Consider the following 19,898-nt stretch of genomic DNA (forward strand, 5'->3'; position numbering starts at 1 on the left):
TGTGCCCTCTAAAGACTAAAGAGAAACAATATTTTTGGAGTAACTGCTCAATTGATTATAAAAGGTTTTTTTTAAAAACAGAATATCGGAGATAAATGGACAAGGAAGGAAATAAAAATTACCCTCCAATACTATCATCTCAATAGAATGTTAACATTTATCCAAGTGTTTTCTTATCAATATTCTAATGTGACATGTTCAAAGTAGCCTTATTTACTTTCTAAAATAGCAACAGAACGTTTCAGGCCTAAGGCCATCATCTCCAGTTGTGTGTTTATAATACCATACATCTTACCTTATATTTGAAGTGCCCGTGGGGTTCAGATTGTTTTTCCTACACTGTGTTGTAGAGGGCCTTTACACAAGCCCTGTGATGGAGCCCTCTACACAGATTGGGGGATGAGGCCCTGGAAGGCACAGTGAAGACCTGCTGCCTGGACACCTGGCAGTGAACCTCGCCCTTAAACCTACCTCCTCCATTCAGCCTCTTACCTTGCAATATAGCCATTATGTAACTCCATGAATAGAACAGAATTCCCACTTGCAAATTTGAAAATACAATATTCCTTGGAGGAAAATATGTAATCACAAATATCACCAAGATTATTGTCAAAAGAGAAACACACGACTATTTTTAACGAATCATTTATTGCAATGACAAGGAAGACTCTGGAGACAAACATGCTTGCTCACTACCACAGTTCCTCACGTGTTACTGAAGGCCAGGCGTCCCAGAAGGACAGAGATGCCATCAAGTTATAAGTTTCTAGTTGTGGTTAGGGTCACCATGTGGTTGATCCAATTAATTGTCTGACAACTTGTGATTTCCGGTTCTTTTTACAACAGAAATTACTGAAGTGCTGAACATAAGTCACCACAAGAAAATCATTTTAAAGACACTAGATTTGTTTAAAAAACAAATTGCACGAGGATATTAGGGAATATTACCTTAAATGTGAGTCTCTAAAATTCTCAGTATTAGAAATTAAAATTGTTTATTATTAATAGTGTTGGCTTCCAAACTTCCTATTGATAAAATATTTTAATTAGCCATGTAATATTAATTATTAATATTAGCAACTGTGAAATGATGCCAAAAATCTTTAAAATCTCAGTTGATAATGTCAGGATTATGTCAGTTATTATTTCCTTTCACTAGTGATGTCATAAAACATTTATCAAGTTTTTAGTATTGGTTTCCTTAGACCTTAGTGTTAAATTTGGCAATGGTTTAAACTTATTTTTATTTTTCTTTGAAAGGGGAATAATACACAATATAAATCACAGCAAATACATCAGATCACTAAGGGCTGTAATAGATGAGCATTTTATATCTGTTCCTATTTACATTGCTTTGCATATTTTAGTTTGAGAATTTCTGCTAGTCAAGCTTCTCTCTGAGGAAAGAACTAGGAGAGTGTATACTTCATAAGGATCAATGATGATATGCTGTAAGTAGGGTCTGCTTACAGAGGGTCCCTAATTCACCTCTATATGGCCAAGGAGATCAACCTTTAGCTAAAGATGTAAGCTTCTGTGTTGTTAGAAATCTGAAACTCAACTGCCCAAGATCAGTCCCTATTTTACTATGTATGACTTATTTGGGCTAATTGTTGACTAAATAGAACTGGCTATTTGTTGACAACATTTCACCCTTAGGGATTAGATTTACTGCAGGGTGATTGATCTGAATTAAAGCATTTACTAAAACGAATGTTGTAACCTAACAAATCAAACAAATTTGGTAAAGTTTTAGATTAAATACACTGAAGCAACATTAAATTTAAAAGCATTGTGTGTTACACTGTTTAAAAGCAACATGGTTTTAACGTTGCTTATTATATAATTCAGGAACTGAAAAGATGGAAGAAAACCTAAATGGTATTAAATTTATGTCTGTGGGCTAGGATTCCTTGTTGAAAAGATTAAAATAAAAGTAAGAAACCGGAGTATATGATGATTTACACAATGATTTTCTAAAATTAGATAAATTTGGATAATTTCTATCAGTCATTACACTTTCAATATACTCTGGTTAAAGTATTAGCAAATCTACTATGACCTAATATCTTGATCAATACCCACACAACATACACACGACAATAAACAAATGATGTGTTTTAGGTTTCTTAATTCACCCAAATCTAATTCCTATAGATGAGATTTCCTTTAGCACAGCTTGCAGAAGCACATCTTTGCTGTCCATGAATGATGCCTTGGATCACCTAGGAAGAAAACAGATTACCTTGCATCACATGATGAAATAAAGAAAAAAGAAAGAAGGGGAAGAGGAAGAAGGGTATAGAAGAAGGGAGGAAGGGAGAGGGACGTATGAAGGGAAAGAAAGAATTAGAAAGGAAATAAAGGAAGAAAGAGCCTATATAATGTCTGCATTTCTTTTCTATCCTAAAATAAAATATATTAATGTAATAAAATATTATTCTCTTATAAACCAGGTCCCAGGTAAATATATTTTAATTGCATACATTATTAATATAGTCTGTTTTATATTATTGCCAAGAAAGCTGAAAGTTTTCAACAAGATGAATTAGGTTTGAAATCACTCTATTTTCACAAATTTGCAGGAGCTGAATTACTTTTAGAGAAGCTCACAACTTAGGGTTGGTTTTAGGGTCAAATGTTTAATTGTTAGTTGAAATATGATTTCAATTATAGAATAAAAAATTTGTTTCTCTGACAACTTGGGGGATTGTTATTGCAGTCTAAAAACTATCACTTGCATTAAATTAATTTGATTTTCAAACTAACTGGAGCATTGTGCCTTAGTTAACAACATGTAAACACACATACGCTGGTGATGTGACCATGCATAGTAACTCCCACTCCTGCTGGCCAAACCTCAAAAGCCTGATTCAGTTTAGTTACACCAATAGTCGATATTGTATTATATGTACTCTATATAATAACACATTAGCCTAGAACGTTCCATAATTGAAAAGTTATTAGGTTCAAGCTGAAATATTTCCCTTTGGGTAACTTTTTTTAAAAGACTGATGTTGTTAAACACAAGTAGAAAGAGCTTAAAATATTTTTACTACTCAAATTGTCCTTCCTCCTTCTAGAACATTTTTTTAGCAGTAACCACAAGAAGTCTGTTCTCGATGGCTATGATTGATGGGCTGCTCACGCATTCCACATTTTTTCTGCTTCATGCATCATCATCAGCCATCTCCAACACTCCAGTCCTGAATCTGTCCTACTTTCTCTTACCTGATTTTTGCTGGTGATTCATGAGCCAGAATAGTAAAAGAAAAAAATTCCACCTTAGCTTTCACAATGTGGTATCCCCTGGAAACTGAGAAATCTGGTTTTGTTCATCAGATTCATGCAAATGCAATATTGATTGACAATGATGTATATAGATCTACACACATAATGTGCTATATAAAAACCACTAAAATGTTCTATTAACAGCAGAATGCATACTGATTATAAATTACTTCAGAATGACGTGGAAATGCTTATCTGAATGCTTTTTTTTTGTACCTTCAAGCTCTTTCTTGTCACTACTATTTTCGGCTGAAGCTATATTTATGCGTACTGTCCCTAGTGCACTGAGAAGTAAAATTCTTAATTTTCCAAGCCAATAAGGTGATAAAAGCTCAAGGTCCCTCATTAACACTTGGATAAAAATTGTGCATGTCACATAAATTTTTTATCACCATGAGTGCAAAAATGAGGGGCCAGAAACACTTTTTGTTATATCATAGAGAACGGGAATTGAGTTTAATTACTGCACGAAACAGTTAACAGGAAGTTAAGCAGCAAATGACTAAACTGAACTATTTTTGTGATAGCATCTTTCGGAGTCAGAAGCAACGAAGCCTTAAAGAGACAAAGAAAGTCTAATGGCCCTAAAATCTCAAAAAAAGGAGCCTCAAGTTCACGATGTTGTCTCAGTGCTTCTATTACTAGACATCAAAGTTATTCCCACCGGTTTTAGGAATGTATAAACGCCAGTGAAGAAGAAAGTCAACCACAGAGTCTAAGCCAGAAACTTCAATCTGGGATTCACCTGTGAGGCAAAACTCTTTGCTAATGAATTATTCCAAAGAAAAGACATAGCTGAGGGAGACCTTAACCTATCAGCCAAGACCTCCAGGTTCACTAGCAAGGTCAGAGTAACAAGATCACTCAGGTCTAACGTTGCTTTGCCAACCTTAATGGACTGCAGGCACTCACCTGGGTATACAGCTTGAACCAATAAAGAGATCACAAAGGCATGATGAATAAGGTAGAGCGCTCTGGAGACCAGGGAACATCCACTGCACCAGGCCTCTAAATTGTGACCTATATGCACACTCCAGCCCATTTACAAACGGGTCATCCCGTTCTGTTCAGTGCAGGGAGCAGTGACGTCAATGGAAAAATACCACTCTACAGATGAAGTTCAAAACCCACTGTATTCAAATATAATCAATTCACCAAGTCAACCTACTGTTTTATATAAATTCTAAAAATTTGATTTGAATAATGACATTTTAAAAATGTTCTATCAATTGAAGTTTGAAAAACTTCAACTTCACCTTTTGAAAAAGCTGTTTTAGTTTTTCTGGCTTTGGTACCCCTTTGCACTCTGCATATGCAAATGATTTGGTATCATCAATGTGAAGTTAGAACTAAAGTAAAATGATGTTTACAGGATTTACAAAGAAGATACTTTATTTGAAAAGAATAATATATGAGATGATATTGTTGACCTGTGCTTGAATGGGAAAATAAATTTTTTGTCTTTATTTTCTATATGCTATTCAAGCAACTGGTCTATTCATTAAAAATGATGTAATTAATATATACTAGTTATTTAGAATTGCGGAGATAAAACTATGTAAGGTCAATATCCATTAAAGTAGAAGGCTGACCACATTTAACTTTGTAACTTGGGTTTTGCACAACGTGAAAATGTTAACAGGAATTTTAAATGAGTAATAATATTCTAGGTAAAGATGGTAAGAATGATGTATTTGTGATTTAAATTCCTTTTTTACAAGGAATAACAAATATATTAATGCAATTATAAGCTTAGCTGTGGAAGTACTTGTATTGGTTGGAAGACATCTTTCCAAAGCTTGTCCCTTAAAAACCTTAATGTTTGTTTTTTCTTCTAACAAAAGTGGTTACCAGAGAAATGCCCCTCTTGAGTGGTAAAGAGAGGTAACTGTACCACCAAGTAGCATTTCTTGTTTTGGAGCCCTTTCACTTGAATGACTCAATATTTGGAAATTAACTTTTAGACACGGAGGAGTAGATAGTCGTATTTTCACAGTTCAAGAAAGTCCCTCTGTGCCGCTCCCTTCAGGTATCTCCTTCCGTCATGTTCAGTTTTAAGAATTTTCCTTCTTAAATTCTCATTCTTCAAAAAAATGCACTCTTATCAAAATCTTTCTTACTAAACAAGCACCTCTGTCAGAAGTGTCTTAATTTCTTATCACAGAATTTTATCCACACGAGGAGCAATAAATAATTCATGGCATCGCCTCTTTGTTGTGTGTCCCTGGGCTGTGCAGCGCTGGAAGGCTGACAGCTGTGTCAGGACAGGCACCAAAGATCCGACATGACAAGTGACTAACAAGTTTCTTTCAGTTCATAGTGAAAGAAGACAATGGCCCAAAGTGCAGAAAGAAATCCCGCAACAAAATCAAACTGCTTCTTTCTTTTTACCTAAGTGTTTGCAATGAGCTTATTTCCAACCCACAAGCCCTGGTCATTTTATAGGACTGCCCAGCCCCCTTTACTCCTCACACTCGCTTGGCCATTTACGCCTGGCCACGGATCAATATGAGAAATTCTTGGAGAAATACGATGTCTCCATGACAACCAAGCCACAAATTCTCAGTGGAAGGCAGTGAGACCAGTAGTGAACTCTCCAGAGGTTTCTAGGCCTATAAGGCAAGATGTCTTAAAATGCAGAAATGGGCAGAGGAAAAAGCCAGAGTAATTCATTCTTTATTACCAGTTTAATGATGTCCGATGTATAGAACAGTACTCACTTTTTAAGTTAAGATTCTCTATCAGTGCCTATATTTTCTAAGTAATCTTTCTGTTCTGATCCATCCTTTTGTTTATATCAATCAGATAGATTGTGTTATGGTAGAACTGCACTACAATTCCACTCATATTGAGGGATGATAAACATTTATTCGACTTTTGAAATGATATAAAGCGGATCTCTTCTCGCCAAAACAGTGAATGCTTAGGTAAAAAGATGATTCGTGGATTTAAGTGCCTGGCAAAATGGTTGATAGAAAACTGGTTATTGAGACAGTTTAAGGACCTAGTCAAAATTAGGCAATTTAAGTCAAAACAAAAAGTAATTTTAAACTAATTTTATTTTAGAAATTTGATGCTATCACTATCCTTTCCCTGTCAGAGTGGAACCGATCTACATTTGTCTTTTAGCTATTATGGCAGGGGATGGGTTTAATGTGCTGATTAAAAATTTCTGCCACTGCTAAAGATGCCATCCCCAGGTCGGTGCGAGAGCAGAAGCATGGCTGAGAGCAGACACAGGGCAGCGGTCCATCTTTTGAGGAATCTTCGTGTAGTGGAGGGACTGAAATACAATGCCATCGCCACTGGGCCTACTGGGGTTCCGAGATGACTTAGGGGACCTGACATAGATTGCAGGCTGCACCTTTCACTGAAAATTAAATCTCAGTAGCTCTCCTCGGGGAAGGATCAGGGGACTGTTTGCAGCTGCCCCCTGTCAGCAAAGGCTACAAGATTTGGAAATCTCTTAACTAAGCTGACAGGCCACAGAGAGGATGAATCAAAAATCTGATACATGGATGCAAGAGAGTAGAGGGTACACAGCAGCCAGGGAAGACAGGAAAGAAAAATGTTAACTCTTTCATTCGTGATAATAAGGTACCTTTTAGTACCTCGTGGCTTTGCAGATCCAGGAATGTGCCATTTGACTTTCACAAGATTTCTTCTTTTAACTAATTAGTTGTTAAGACTAGGCATGATTCAAAACACAACAAAAACAGAAACAAAAATCCATGCTTGAGTATTCCTGATTATATTTTTCCAGTACAATTCTGTCTACTCTCTCTATGAAGAAAATACAAGCATAGTTAACTCGGACCTTGGGTAAATTTCATTGCACGAGGAAGGTTATTATTTTCTTTCTTTTTTGTGTTTTTTTTTGAAACAGTTGACAACATCCATTAGTCCATTACCGTTTTGCTAAAATCCCCTCGTGCCAGTTTGGTTCTGTTTGTATTCAGAAAGGTAAATAGATTGTAATGATGACAATTTGTGTCTCTTTTCTCTCTAACTCTCCATTTCCACTTGATCCCATTATTTGAACTATTTAAAACATTGTCAGTTCTTCAGTTTCTAATCTCTACCTCTATTAACCAGGTTAGTCTAAAATTGATGATAATGAACTAATAGTGTCAGCTTCCCTTTTCAGTCATAGAGCCTTTGTACTTCCTCCAACTGAATTCTTGATGAAAGAGGAAAAGATAACAGCTCCACACGGTGACCCCTGGAGGTGACCATTAATTTGACAGTGCAGCTGGTAAGAGAAAACAGCATTACAATGTCTGTCCTCTCTCCCCACCCCCTTCCACGGACCCCAAAGCTGTGTCAAATTTATCATTTTATACTTGACTATGTTTCAATGGCTTTCACCTGGACTCTCCGACTCTTTCAGGACACATCTGTCAGGCATGTCCTCAGTGTCTTGGAAGTTTGCCGAGTTTGAGCTGCTGCCATGCTTGACCAGACTGGCTGAAGCTATTAAAGAGAGGGGGAGAGAGGCAGGGAGAGAAAAGAGTGAGTGATGAAAGGGTAGCAATAAGCACCATGAAACATTTCCTTTCAGTTCCACAGCTATTTCCAGGGACACACGATGTAAACACAAACAATAAATTGAAATAAAATGTATCCTCTAAGTATGTATTGGCAGACATGTAATTAGTTGAAAAATCTATAGATGAGACTTTATCTTAGAAGAAAAATAAGTTCATGGCATCGGCTTAAAAGCTACAGAGTAACCAAGCTATCCCCTTGAAATGGAAACTGTATTTTTAATGCATACGGCTAAAACAGTATAGTCAATTAACGCAGCAGGACCCAGAGGAGAACCTCAGGCTAGTCCGTCAGAAAGCCACGCCACACTGGGGCAGCGGGCCATTTTGTCACACGGATCACAGCTGATGAACGCTCGTCACGCATCTTGGTTCTCCTCCAGCGAATGAAAAACTATGGTACCAACTACCTTTTAAAAAGCCCAATAAAAATGAGTTTTAAAATATAGAATGAACACACTACAAATGATACTAAAGGAGGCTGGTTTTCAATGGTAGGTCTCCAGAACCCTTGTTATGAGATGCTATTTTCTGAGTAGGAATTATGAACAGAAGCTATCACAGGAATCTAAAATTTCCTTTAAGCCCATTACAACCATTAGCTGTTAGAGAAAACACAGACTCAAGTTTCTACAAGTTGTAATACTTGGTTTAAATTATCTCCATATATAACATATTTCCATATTACATTTGTTCAAGGAATCATTTCACAGGAAAAGTAGATACTATCTTCATAAAAAAACATAATAACGTGTATAATAAAACAAAGCAAGTCTGCAATAATATAAATTATGTTATGCTTATTTGTCTGAAGCCAAACAATATAAATATGTATGTTATTGACTGCATTGAAATTTTATCTTTCACAAATTGCTGAGGTTAACACTACCATTGACTCCTCAGGTCTTGATAATACATGCTCCGTATTATTCATAAGTCTTGAATGCAAAAATAGAGAATATGTTTAGAAGTCATACATGAAATAGTGTGTTTGCTGGCACAGAGGCATGGCCTGTGACGCTGTTCCTAAACCTCCGTCAGGAGACGAGAGAGCAATGGAGAGGCGGAAGCCCGTGTCACTTAACACGCTCCTTAAGTGACACGGAAGCTNGTTAACACTACCATTGACTCCTCAGGTCTTGATAATACATGCTCCGTATTATTCATAAGTCTTGAATGCAAAAATAGAGAATATGTTTAGAAGTCATACATGAAATAGTGTGTTTGCTGGCACAGAGGCATGGCCTGTGACGCTGTTCCTAAACCTCCGTCAGGAGACGAGAGAGCAAATGCAGAGGCGGAAGCCCATGTCACTTAACACGCTCCTTAAGTGACACGGAAGCTGCCCAGGTCCAGAGCGACTTTAGCAAGGCTCACCCCTCCCACACTCGCATCTTGTTTTAGTGGGGTGTGCAGAGCATTGGTGACCATAACCTGAGGCACACATGTGCATACTTTCACGGAGACCAGTAACATACTCCTGGCCCGAATATTCTCTTCCAATGGTTTCGCCAACCTCAGGACAGGTAGCACTCTGTCTGTTCTGGGGAAGGGTGAGCGTAGAGTTTGGATTCACTGTGTCGCTAAAACCTTTTGTTTGGGAAAAAATGAGACAAAAATATATGAAAATCTGATTTTAAATAAATAAACACAACTTTTCATGTTGTACATTGGAATTTTCTGAAAAAAAAAAGAAAGTAGGTACCATGTCTATTTTATTCACCTCTGTATGCCCCGAGCCATAGAAGCCACAGTATTCTTGAAGGATTGGTGGAATGAATGAGTGAAGAACTGAGCAAAGCAGAGGTACCATGCTAGAAGTCCTCCTGATCTGAGATGATATGTGCTTTAAACTATCATCAATTGATATGTTCAGTTTCTTGCTTAGGACCACTTGAGATGAAGGATGCTGATTTGAAAAATGGTGGTATGGATTGGTCAGTGACTTTATAGGAGAAACAAGAGCCATATGGCATAAGTAGTTATTGGTGGAGTAAATTAACAACAATTTTATTCATTTTAGAGCATACTTAGAGATTATTTTTTAATCCAAAAATTTGTGTAAAATGTTTCAGTGGGATAATTAAATGTGCCAAAATCACAGAATGCTGTAGTATTTGTTAGGATTTCTTGGCCTGTTTTAATAATTTTTATCTCTATATACTTGTTCATTTCCTGACATATTTATATTGGTATTTATAATAGGGAATTAATCATATAGTGAAATCTATTTCTAATAACCAATAAGGTAAAACCTGTGTTTATTTGGGCAAATATATTGCACTTATCATCTCATAGCTTGTTCTTTCATAATTTAAAATGTCCACCCATTCATTTATTCAGTCCTCCAACAAGACTCTATTCTGGACAGAGGGGCCTCAAAGAGGAGGAAGACAGCATGCTATTAGAACAAGAAGGAAGTAAGTACCTGTGACCACTTGTAGTGGCAGTGGAGTGGCCCAGGACAAATTGACATCCCAACCCACTCCCCAAAGCCAGAAAGTTAGCTGTAGTTTTTAGCCGCCCGATCTCGACTAAGCTCCCAGGAGCCAGAGCTATGCAGCCATTCATGTCTTCTCACCGATGGGCAAGGCTGTGGTTTGTGGACGCAGGAGAGTGCAGAGGGCTGATCTTCGGATATTTTGCTTAATTACATTTTAGCTTTCAAATTTGGTATGGTACAAGAGTTGCCATTTTTACTGAGGAGTCTATAGAGTATCCAGTAAAATGTATTGCAAAGGAAATGCCTATGTTCTGCATTCTGCCAATTGGGACCAGGCTAATGATTGCCATTTACGATTTTTTTTTGATAGGCAAATCTTTGCAATTGTTCTTTTGGGTGTTCCCTATGATGTTTTGTCATTAATCTCTGCCATGATGTGTGACCAAGTCTTCTCTAATGAATCATTTCAAAAACAATGAAATCAACAATATTGATTTAGTGCTTATTGTGGGTAGAGCTCGTGGTAGGGCCATGTGAGTGGTAAAAATGGGAAGGCACTTTTAATGTGCCTTCATACAACTTGTGATGCAGTTGGGGTACAACCAAAAGTAACTAGTAGGAGCATTAGAGAGAATCTATCAAGAGTAACATGGTTTTTAGGAACGAACAGGTAATTCCCCTGCAAGGGGGTAGTCCAAAAGTAAAATTTGAATTAAATCTTGAGAGGAAAAACAGCTAGCTCAAAGGGAGCTCATTCAGGCAAAAAAAGAAGTTGTGAACCTCGCCAGAGATGACCAAAGATATACATTGGCCTAGTTCCACAAATGTATTTATTAACAGAATGTTGCTGCCTATTTTTTGTATGTATTTTTAATGAATTTTCCTTACTTGTCTCTTTGAGCTTTTTCTGAAATTGCTGTTGTGGCTAATTCTTCTCACCTGTAGAAGTTAGTTATAGACAGGTTTTTCCTCGCCCTGGATAGTCAATAATTTGATCTTTACTGGTGGTGGGCCCATTTATCACAGTAAGTTGTCCTTTCACTATACATATCGACTTTTATTTATCAATACCGAAGTCCATTTGTAGCTCATCACTAAAGTTCTTGGATATTTTCAGTAGTTTTTGAAGATGCGTTTTAGAGCTTGGCCGAGAGATACTTTTGATGTCAATATAGTGCAAGCGGTTGCTGGGTTCGTCCTTAACTCAAAATCAAGTGTTCATTTCCTCTGCAATGGATTCTGAAATAGTCTGCATTTGGGGGGCGAGGGACCAAAAAGACAAACTTCTCTTGACAGTTCTACCACTGAGAGATGTAGGGCTCTTCCATGTACTCATCACACACCTCCAAATATTGACAACTGGAAGGCCAGTGTTCTGAATATCTGTAATATCTGTGGTAGCTAGATAGAGGGAGGAGTCCATTCACTTTGGATGCGTGTGTCTGACTGTGGTGTGTGTTTCATGAGTGTGATTCTTCTAGATCCTAAACAAATGAATGGTTCAGTTGTAGACAATATGGAATTGGTAATTTTTAAACCACATTTAAGAATATGTAATGAGGAAACCCAGAAGATTGCATGATAGTTTCAATAGAAGAATTTACTATTAATGTGATGATGGGGTCATCACTGGTTATACCCCTTCACCTCTCTCTGTTCTCTATTTTGGTTTTGGTTAACCTCTAAAAATTTTCCCTGTCCTTTTCAAATCAATTACAAATAGCTGGTGTTAACTCTTAAATGTGGCTAGGCCTAGGCAGCAAACATCCCCAAAGAGGGTGACTGCTGACAAAAGTATCTGTCTCTTTCCACAAATAGCAACTTGGACTTTCAACTCAGGCCAACATGTAGTTTGTAGAGAGCCCTTGTTAAAAATCCTATCATTTGCAGTGTGAACCCAATCTGCAGTCCAAATGACGTTTTCAATATGGTGACATATATGATTTAAAATTAGGTTCCATCTATCACATGAGAGGATCTTTTGGAAGTATTGTAGATATTGATAAGAAAATCATTAATAAAAACACGTAATAGTTTGAAATATTGGTCAGGTGAACAGAATAAATCATTGTAGTAGCAGATAAAACTCAGACAGAAGTCCAGATCACATCTTAAAAATAATGTAGAGTTTACAGAGGTCAGGAAAGACTAAAAGACTGCTCAGATTTGTGAAATGAGCAGTGAAAAAGAAGTCAAAGTCCCGAGTTCAAGTCTACTAGCTCAGTGCAGTGGCCATATTGGGTGATAATTCAGATCTTTTCCCAAACTTAGAGAGTTAGTATGAAGTCAGGTAAAAAAATCTTTCCAGAGGAGGGAATTTCAGGGGAAAAGGAGAAGGATTCACAGGAACAAATATAAAGAACACATGGACAAAAACTAACAAGGGTGGAAATGGGAGGGAAGTGGAGAGCACTGGGGGTGGGGGCTGGGATGGGAGTAAAAGACAGAAAACTGTACTTGAACAATAATTCAATTTAAAAAAAAGAAAATTAAAAAAAAAACCAGTTCTCTCTGGACTGATGTCTTATCAGGAAAACTTATTTACCTAAGGAACTACTATGTACATACTACCCCTGCTTTAAAAATATCTATACTGAGATAAGCAATAGGACCTCCTGATTTTATTTGAATAGCATGAGCCACATCCTGCATCAGATTTCAGGCTTATTTTGCCTTCAGCATAGATTGGAAACTGGAAAAAATATCATATAGACATGCCCAAAATTAAATAAAATATTTAAGATTTCTTTATAATTAAGAATTATTCTAGGAACAAGTTCATCATGATCGGTTAACATTCGACTTTTATATTTTTGCAATCTTTCTGCAGCTGTAATCTGATATGGAATATTTTTTCTGGATGACATTTTCTAACATATACTGCTTTAAGGATGATGTATTTTTTAATTGATAAAGAAATAAACTTTCCAAAATGCTGTGAAGAGTAACTATTATTTTGGTATCCATCTGAGATATATAGAATTGAAGTTACTATATTTAAATATTTTGGAATATATATATGTGTATGTATGTGTGTGTGTGTGTGTGTGTATATATATATATATATATATATATATATATATATATCACAGGATCAAATCATTGACTATCTAAGGAAAAAATATGTTTATGGCTAACTTCTACAGGTGAGATGAATGGCTAGATCACTCAACTGTTTTAGCAGAAGATAAATGTGAATGAGAAAGAGGTATTAATTGTTTACCAAATCTTTTAAAACACTGTTCCACTTCTCTGAGATACAGGAATTCCTCTCCTATCCAGGATGTTTGAGCAATGGCCTGCTTTGGTAAAGCCAATAAACAAGCAAACATAATACATCACTTGCTTTATGTGAGTCACACGGCAGGTACTCAGAGTACTTATGAGATGACTGAGTGAAACAGCAAACAAGGATTTCTAAGAATTTAATGCAGTTTAAGGGGGAAATCTAAAAGGTCAGGCCTAGCATATATAACTCAAACATACCCCCAAACCCCAAAATCTACTATTAATGCCAACAGTCTACATAATGAGAGAGATTCTACGTGTCTTATTTCTGAATGAAAAATAAAATTCCTCATTGTGAAGCATTCAAATATATGTATTAATTTAAACAAAAATGAGTATCAGTAATTTCATTATAGAGATAAATTTCTGAGTTCCCAGGGGAGGGTGGATGGTTGTAGTGTGAGAGAGGTCAATAGGACCTAGAAGAGTGTTTTTTAGTTCCACCTCTACTCCTAAGAGTGTGACCTTGATCATGTCATTTCACTTGCTTGGAATTTTATTAGTAAAATGAGATAGTTGGACCACACAACCTCCTTGACATCTTCTGGCTCTGAGACTCAGATATTCTGCCAGGTCAGAATCCAACATCAATTAACCACTCCATGTATCACTAAACAGGATAACAAGACCATAGGTGGCTCCTACACTAGCCTTGTAATAATGAAGACTCCTGAGAGTCTTCATTTCTTCAATGAGACTCCTTTCTGAATGAAGTACAATTGTTATTTTCCTACAAGTGGCGATGGCCAATCTCACTGAGGAACAGAGGAACAGCTTCAAAGCCATACATCGGTAGCTGCAATGCCAGGGTGAGGCAGCCCTATGGATAGATGACCAAGTAAGGACTGAGGCTACAGTGTGGCTACTCCTGAGAACAAACAAGGTGAATCTTGGGCATGGAAAAGCATCCATTACATGTTTACCAATGGTGCAAAACAAAAACAAATCTTTAATACCAAACCTTACCTTTTTTAGAATCATATTTATGCTGTTAATTCCTTTAAACAACCCCTCTCTTCAAAATCAACTTGGCAACTCCAAACTTCAGTATAAGAGAAATCATACTAAACTAAATTAATTTGGTCTGTGGAATAATTGTAAGAAACACAATTGCAGTGAAAAGGCGCAGGCCTGGATGTTGGATGGTCTAATGCAGGGGTGCCTAACCCATGGCCTGCAGGCCATATGTGGCCCAGGATGGGTACAAATGTGGCCCAATACAAAATCATAAATTTACTTGAAACCTTTTTTTTTTTTTTTGCTCATCAGTTTCATTAGTGTTTCTGTATTTAATGTGTGGCCCAAGACAACACTTCTTCCAGTGTGGCCCATACATGACTGACTCCATCTTGGCTTTAGGGCTCCAGGCTTCAGAAATTCTCAATTATTGTTTGTCAAATGAATGGACAGGTTTATGGACAGGTGTGGTGTTCTTGTGGAATTGTATTTTCCTCAAGTCAAATCTTTTTACAAAAGAATCAGTGGAGTCCCAACTCTTTCTATTCCTTTTATATGTACGGATGGGGCCCATGAGGTCATTTGTCTTAGTCAAGCCTGGCATGACAACTAACAGTAATCAAATTATTTAAATCCTCAGACTGAAACAGATTGTTGAGACATATAGATGAAGGACAGAGAGAGTATAACAAAGGAAATGTGTAAGTTGAGAAGTAGAAAGGGAGAATAACAAGGAATGATGCAACTCTTTCTCCTTTTTTCTGCTGTATTTCCTCACTCGCCCTCCTGCCCCCCACCAAAAGGGTAATTGTCAGAGTCATCAATGAGAGGTTTGCTTGAATTTCTACATTTACTTTTTTAGGGTACCATTTTTTTTGTAAGGACTGGTCTAAGGAGAGGTGATGAATAGATGAGAAATTCCCCCTTTTTTTAAATGTCAAATCAAAATAATTTCTATGACTTTAGTCCCTGAGCATTTTCTGCATTAGTCCTTGAACTTATTCTGAGTCAACTTATAGTGGAAAAACATCTCAGGAAAGCATTACTTATGTCATTTTTATACTTATCTATAATTTAGTAGAGAATTTCTAGATGCAAGAAATAAACTGGTCAGATCAGCAGGCTCAATCCCTGCTTTCTATTTTAAGCCATAGAGATAATTATCAAGACACAGGGACTCAGGAACATCTTATCTGAAAAGACCCCTTCATCACTAAAAGGAAATATTGGTGATGAATGACTTCTCACAATGTACAGAAATGAACTCCCACACCCTTCATATAGTTTAGGTTTTCTGCAAAAGCATTTGACATTTTTCATAAGGGCCAAATCTTATGGTAATACATAAATGCATTAATTTTACTGTTCAAGAAGTTATATGCAGAAACAGCTTCCAAAGAAGAAAACAAATAGATCCTCATGTATCCATAAATTGAAGAACAGTCAGTAAACAGAGAATCCTAAGAAGAATTTACAGAAAACTCCCCAGCTTGTATTTGAAAAGTTAGAAGTCAGGAAAACAAGAGATCCTTCAATCAAAAGAGCATCAAGCCAGCATTTAAGATTAGAGATAAAGATGATTTATACATGAACTTAAGATAAGGATTCACTGCAAAGGAAATTTAAACCACAGAAAAGTCTACAGTTACTCATAAAAAGAGAAAAAAAACAAAAAACATTTCCTTCTTGAATCAGCATGAGAAGAAACTGTCATATGGGAATACCACTGGAATTCGTAAGGGCAGCGACTTTTCCATCGGCCAAACCTAAGATGACACCATCAGAGAATGGTTGGCAGGCAGTCTCAAAATCCCAGCTGATAGCTGTCTCTATCTCAGGGGAAGAAAACCTTTGTCTCAGATGGTTAGTCAAGTGTCAGAGCTCTTTTATCTCCTAGATAGGAAATAGGGAATAAGAAAATCAAATTATCTAGACTGTGCCTTTGTTTTCTAGTTCTTTGTCACATTATATTAAGAAGTAGGCAAGGAAGAAAAAGTGTAAGTTACCATAATTTGTATCCTTAGGCTTGGTTATTCTGAATGTGGTTTATTTTTATTTACATAACATCAAAGTGGTACGCTAGTGTACTTGCTGAAATTGAATGGAAGACATGCTTGGATGCTAATAATGTGTTTTACCGTTGTATTATAATGTAATTAGCAGCAAGCATCACTCTCTTGTACTGGACACCCAACACATGCACCTGCACTGAACACAGAAAGCATAGGTGGTCTGTTAGAATTGTGCTTCTGATGGTCAGTCATGTAAAATGCAGTGACTCATTTTAAAATACTAATTTTTGCTGGGGGAACAATCAAAAGATGCCTTCTCAAATCCCTAGGCTGTGTCACTGTGTAAGAGTCACTATTTGTACTAATACATTAAGATATGGTTGCAGAAAATATAGAAATGACTGTGATAAGTAGTAGAGTCTCATCTGGATACCAGACAAGCCAGTAGCAGCTATAAGTAAAGAATAACAAAAACACACAAAAAGAAAGCAAAGTTTTAGACTTCCTGCTAAGATGAAGGTATAGGTAGATATACTTTGCTTCCTTGCACAACCAAAAGAAGGACAACAACAAATTTAAAGACAAAAAATAACCAGAACTACCAAAAAACTGAACTGTATGGAAGTCTGCCAAACAAGGAGTTAAACAAGAAACTTTCATCCAGACTGGTAGGAGGGGAGAAAATGGGCAGCCAGGGCAGAGAGGAGTTGCGGCAAGGTGGTGGTTGGAAGAATGGGTTGTCCCACATTTGCATGCAGATGGAACAATTGGGGAGTGAGACAGACTGTGCAACCCTGGGTTCCAGCGTGGGGAAATAAAGCCTCAAAACCTCTGACTGTAAAGACCTGTAGGGGTTAAGGTGTTGGGAGAAACTCCCAGCTTCACAGGAGAGTTTGTGGGAGAGATCCACAGGGTCCTAGAAAGTATACAATCTGTCCATCTGGGAATCAGCACCAGAAGGGTCCAATTTGCTTGTGGGTAGTAGGGGGAGTGACTGAAAGCCAGCCAAGAGCTAAGCAAGCAGCATTGTTCCCTCTTGGACCCCTCCCCCACATACAATGCTACGAAGCAGCTATGTGGGTTGCCCTGCCTTGGCAAAAATAGAACTAAGTGATGAAGAGATAGCCAACTCATCAGATGCTCAGTTCAAAACACTGGTAATCAGGGTGCTCACAGAAACGGTTGAGTATGGTCACAAAGTAGAGAAAGAACTAAAGGCTATGCAAAGTGAAATAAAGAAAAATCTATAGGGAACAAATTATGATGGGAAGGAAACAAGGATTCAAATCAACAATTTAAAGCAGAAGGAAGAAATAAACATTCAACCAGAACAGAATGAAGAAACAAGAATTCAAAAACATGAGGAGAAGCTAGGAAACTCTGGGACAAGTTTAAACATTCCAACATCTGAATCATAGGGGTACCAGAAGGAGAAGAGAAAGAGCAAGAAATTGAAAACTTATTTGAAAACACAATGAAGGAGAACTTCCCCAATCTGGCAAAGGAAATAGACTTCCAGGAAGTCTAGGAAGCTCAGAAAGTCCCAAAGAAGTTGTGACCCAAGGAAGCACACACCAAGGCACATCATAATTACATTACCCAAGACTAAAGATAAGGAGAGAATCTTAAAAGCATCAAAACAAAAGGAGACAATTACCTATTAAAGGAGTTTCTATGAGACTAACAGCTGATTTCTCAAAAAAAACCCTTGCAGGCAAGAAAGGAGTATTCGAAGTCATGAAAGGCAAGGACATACATCCAATATTACTCTATCCAGCAAAGCTTTCATTTAGAATGGTAGGGCAGATAAAGTACCACCCAGATAAGGTAAAGTTAAAGGATTTCATCATCACCAAGCCCTATTATATGAAATATTAAGAAACTTATCCAAGAAAATGAAGATAAAAATACGAGCAGTAAAATGACAACAAACTCACAACTATCAACAACTGAACCTAAAACAAAAAACTAAAGCAAACAAGCAGAACAGAAACAGAACCACAGAAATGGAGATCACATGGAGGGTTATCAGAGGGGAGAGGGTGGGAAGAGCATGGGGAAAACATACCCCCAAATAAGAAGCATATATAGTAGGTAGAAAATACACGGGGGGAGATTAAAAATAGTATGGAAAATGGAGAAGCCAAAGAACTTATATGTATGACCTATGGACATGAACTAAGGTGGGAAAATGCTGGTATGAGGGGGTGCAGGATGGAGGGGAACAAAGGGGAGAAAAAAATGGGGCAGCTGTAATACCATAATCAATAAAATATATTTTAAAAAGAAAACAAAGTTTTAAAGAGTAAATATGTGGATAAAGGGAAACAAGCAACTATAATCTAATGCGACTTTCAGAAAACTAGGTTTAGTACAAGAAAGATATCATAATCAGGGAACTAAGAAATAGAAAACAAAGGGCAGGAGACAAAAAGATATTTTTAGATATGACAGTATAAAATAGTGTCCTAAATTAGTGTAAAATACTCCTCTTAAAAAATTTTTACAAATCTTCCCAAAGAATACATGGTAAAATCTGTAGGATTTGAGAGGACACTAAGGTATGTGAAATGTTAGAACCTGATTAGATTAACTACAGAAACAAATCGGAGTCTGAATCAGTGGGTATACAGGCTGTATACACATTCTAGTATAGCAAATCCTGGGAAACACTAAAAAAAAAACATGACTCACAATATATGTAAGAAGAACATGGCCCTTAACTACCATTTGCTATGACTCAGTGACATGAGCCGATGTAAAAATGTAGGCAAATGGTTAACAAAAGGCTGGCACTTTAGTGAGGGGAGGTCTGTCCAGAAAAGTCCAGCCATTGTTAATGTAACAAGAATGGTTTGCACAGCATCAGTGTAAGCTGGCAGCCAAGGAGAGAGGACTGGAATGCTTGTGAGTGAAAAATGACGATTTCACTGTACTAGTCAGTGGGGTGGTAGATGCTGTTGAGTGAGCATGTGCACTGTGTAACCACTACATTCAAAACGACTGAACAAGTAGAGCAACAAACAATCTGCATCAAATTTTGTGTTAAGCTTGAACATTCTGCCATGGAAACTACTCAGATGATTCAGAAGGTTGCAGGTACGGGTGACCGGTGATTGGCAGCCTCACCACAACAACGCACCCACTTATGCATCACATCTCATGCAGTTTCTTGGCAAACCAAATGACCCAAGTGACTCAGCCCTCCTTTAGCCCAGATTTGGCACCCTGCAAATTCTGGCTTTTCCCAAAACTAAAATCACCTTGGAAAGGAAAGAGATTTCAGACTCTTGATGAGATTCAGGAAAATATGATGGGGCAGTTGATGGCAATTGGGAGAGCTGTGGAAGGTCCCTAGAT

The 19,898-nt window shown here is 37.2% G+C and overlaps 1 protein-coding gene across 2 annotated transcripts in view; it reads right to left on the minus strand.

The window, feature by feature from the left end:
- Positions 1 to 629: 629 nt before the first annotated feature.
- Positions 630 to 19,898, minus strand: part of WDR72 (WD repeat domain 72) — a 203,859-nt gene continuing 184,590 nt past the window's right edge. For both annotated transcript variants that reach the window (XM_037054671.1, XM_037054670.1), the window contains exons 19-20: positions 7,660 to 7,764; positions 630 to 2,225 (exon numbers count right to left, since the gene is read on the minus strand). In XM_037054671.1, the coding sequence (XP_036910566.1) occupies positions 2,170 to 2,225; positions 7,660 to 7,764 (161 nt within the window). In that variant the 3' untranslated portion in view covers positions 630 to 2,169. The remainder of the gene's footprint in view (positions 2,226 to 7,659; positions 7,765 to 19,898) is intronic.

This window comes from Sturnira hondurensis, unplaced genomic scaffold, assembly GCF_014824575.4.
Source record: "Sturnira hondurensis isolate 20B ecotype Veracruz unplaced genomic scaffold, ASM1482457v3 Scaffold0008196, whole genome shotgun sequence".
Lineage (NCBI taxonomy): Eukaryota > Metazoa > Chordata > Mammalia > Chiroptera > Phyllostomidae > Sturnira > Sturnira hondurensis.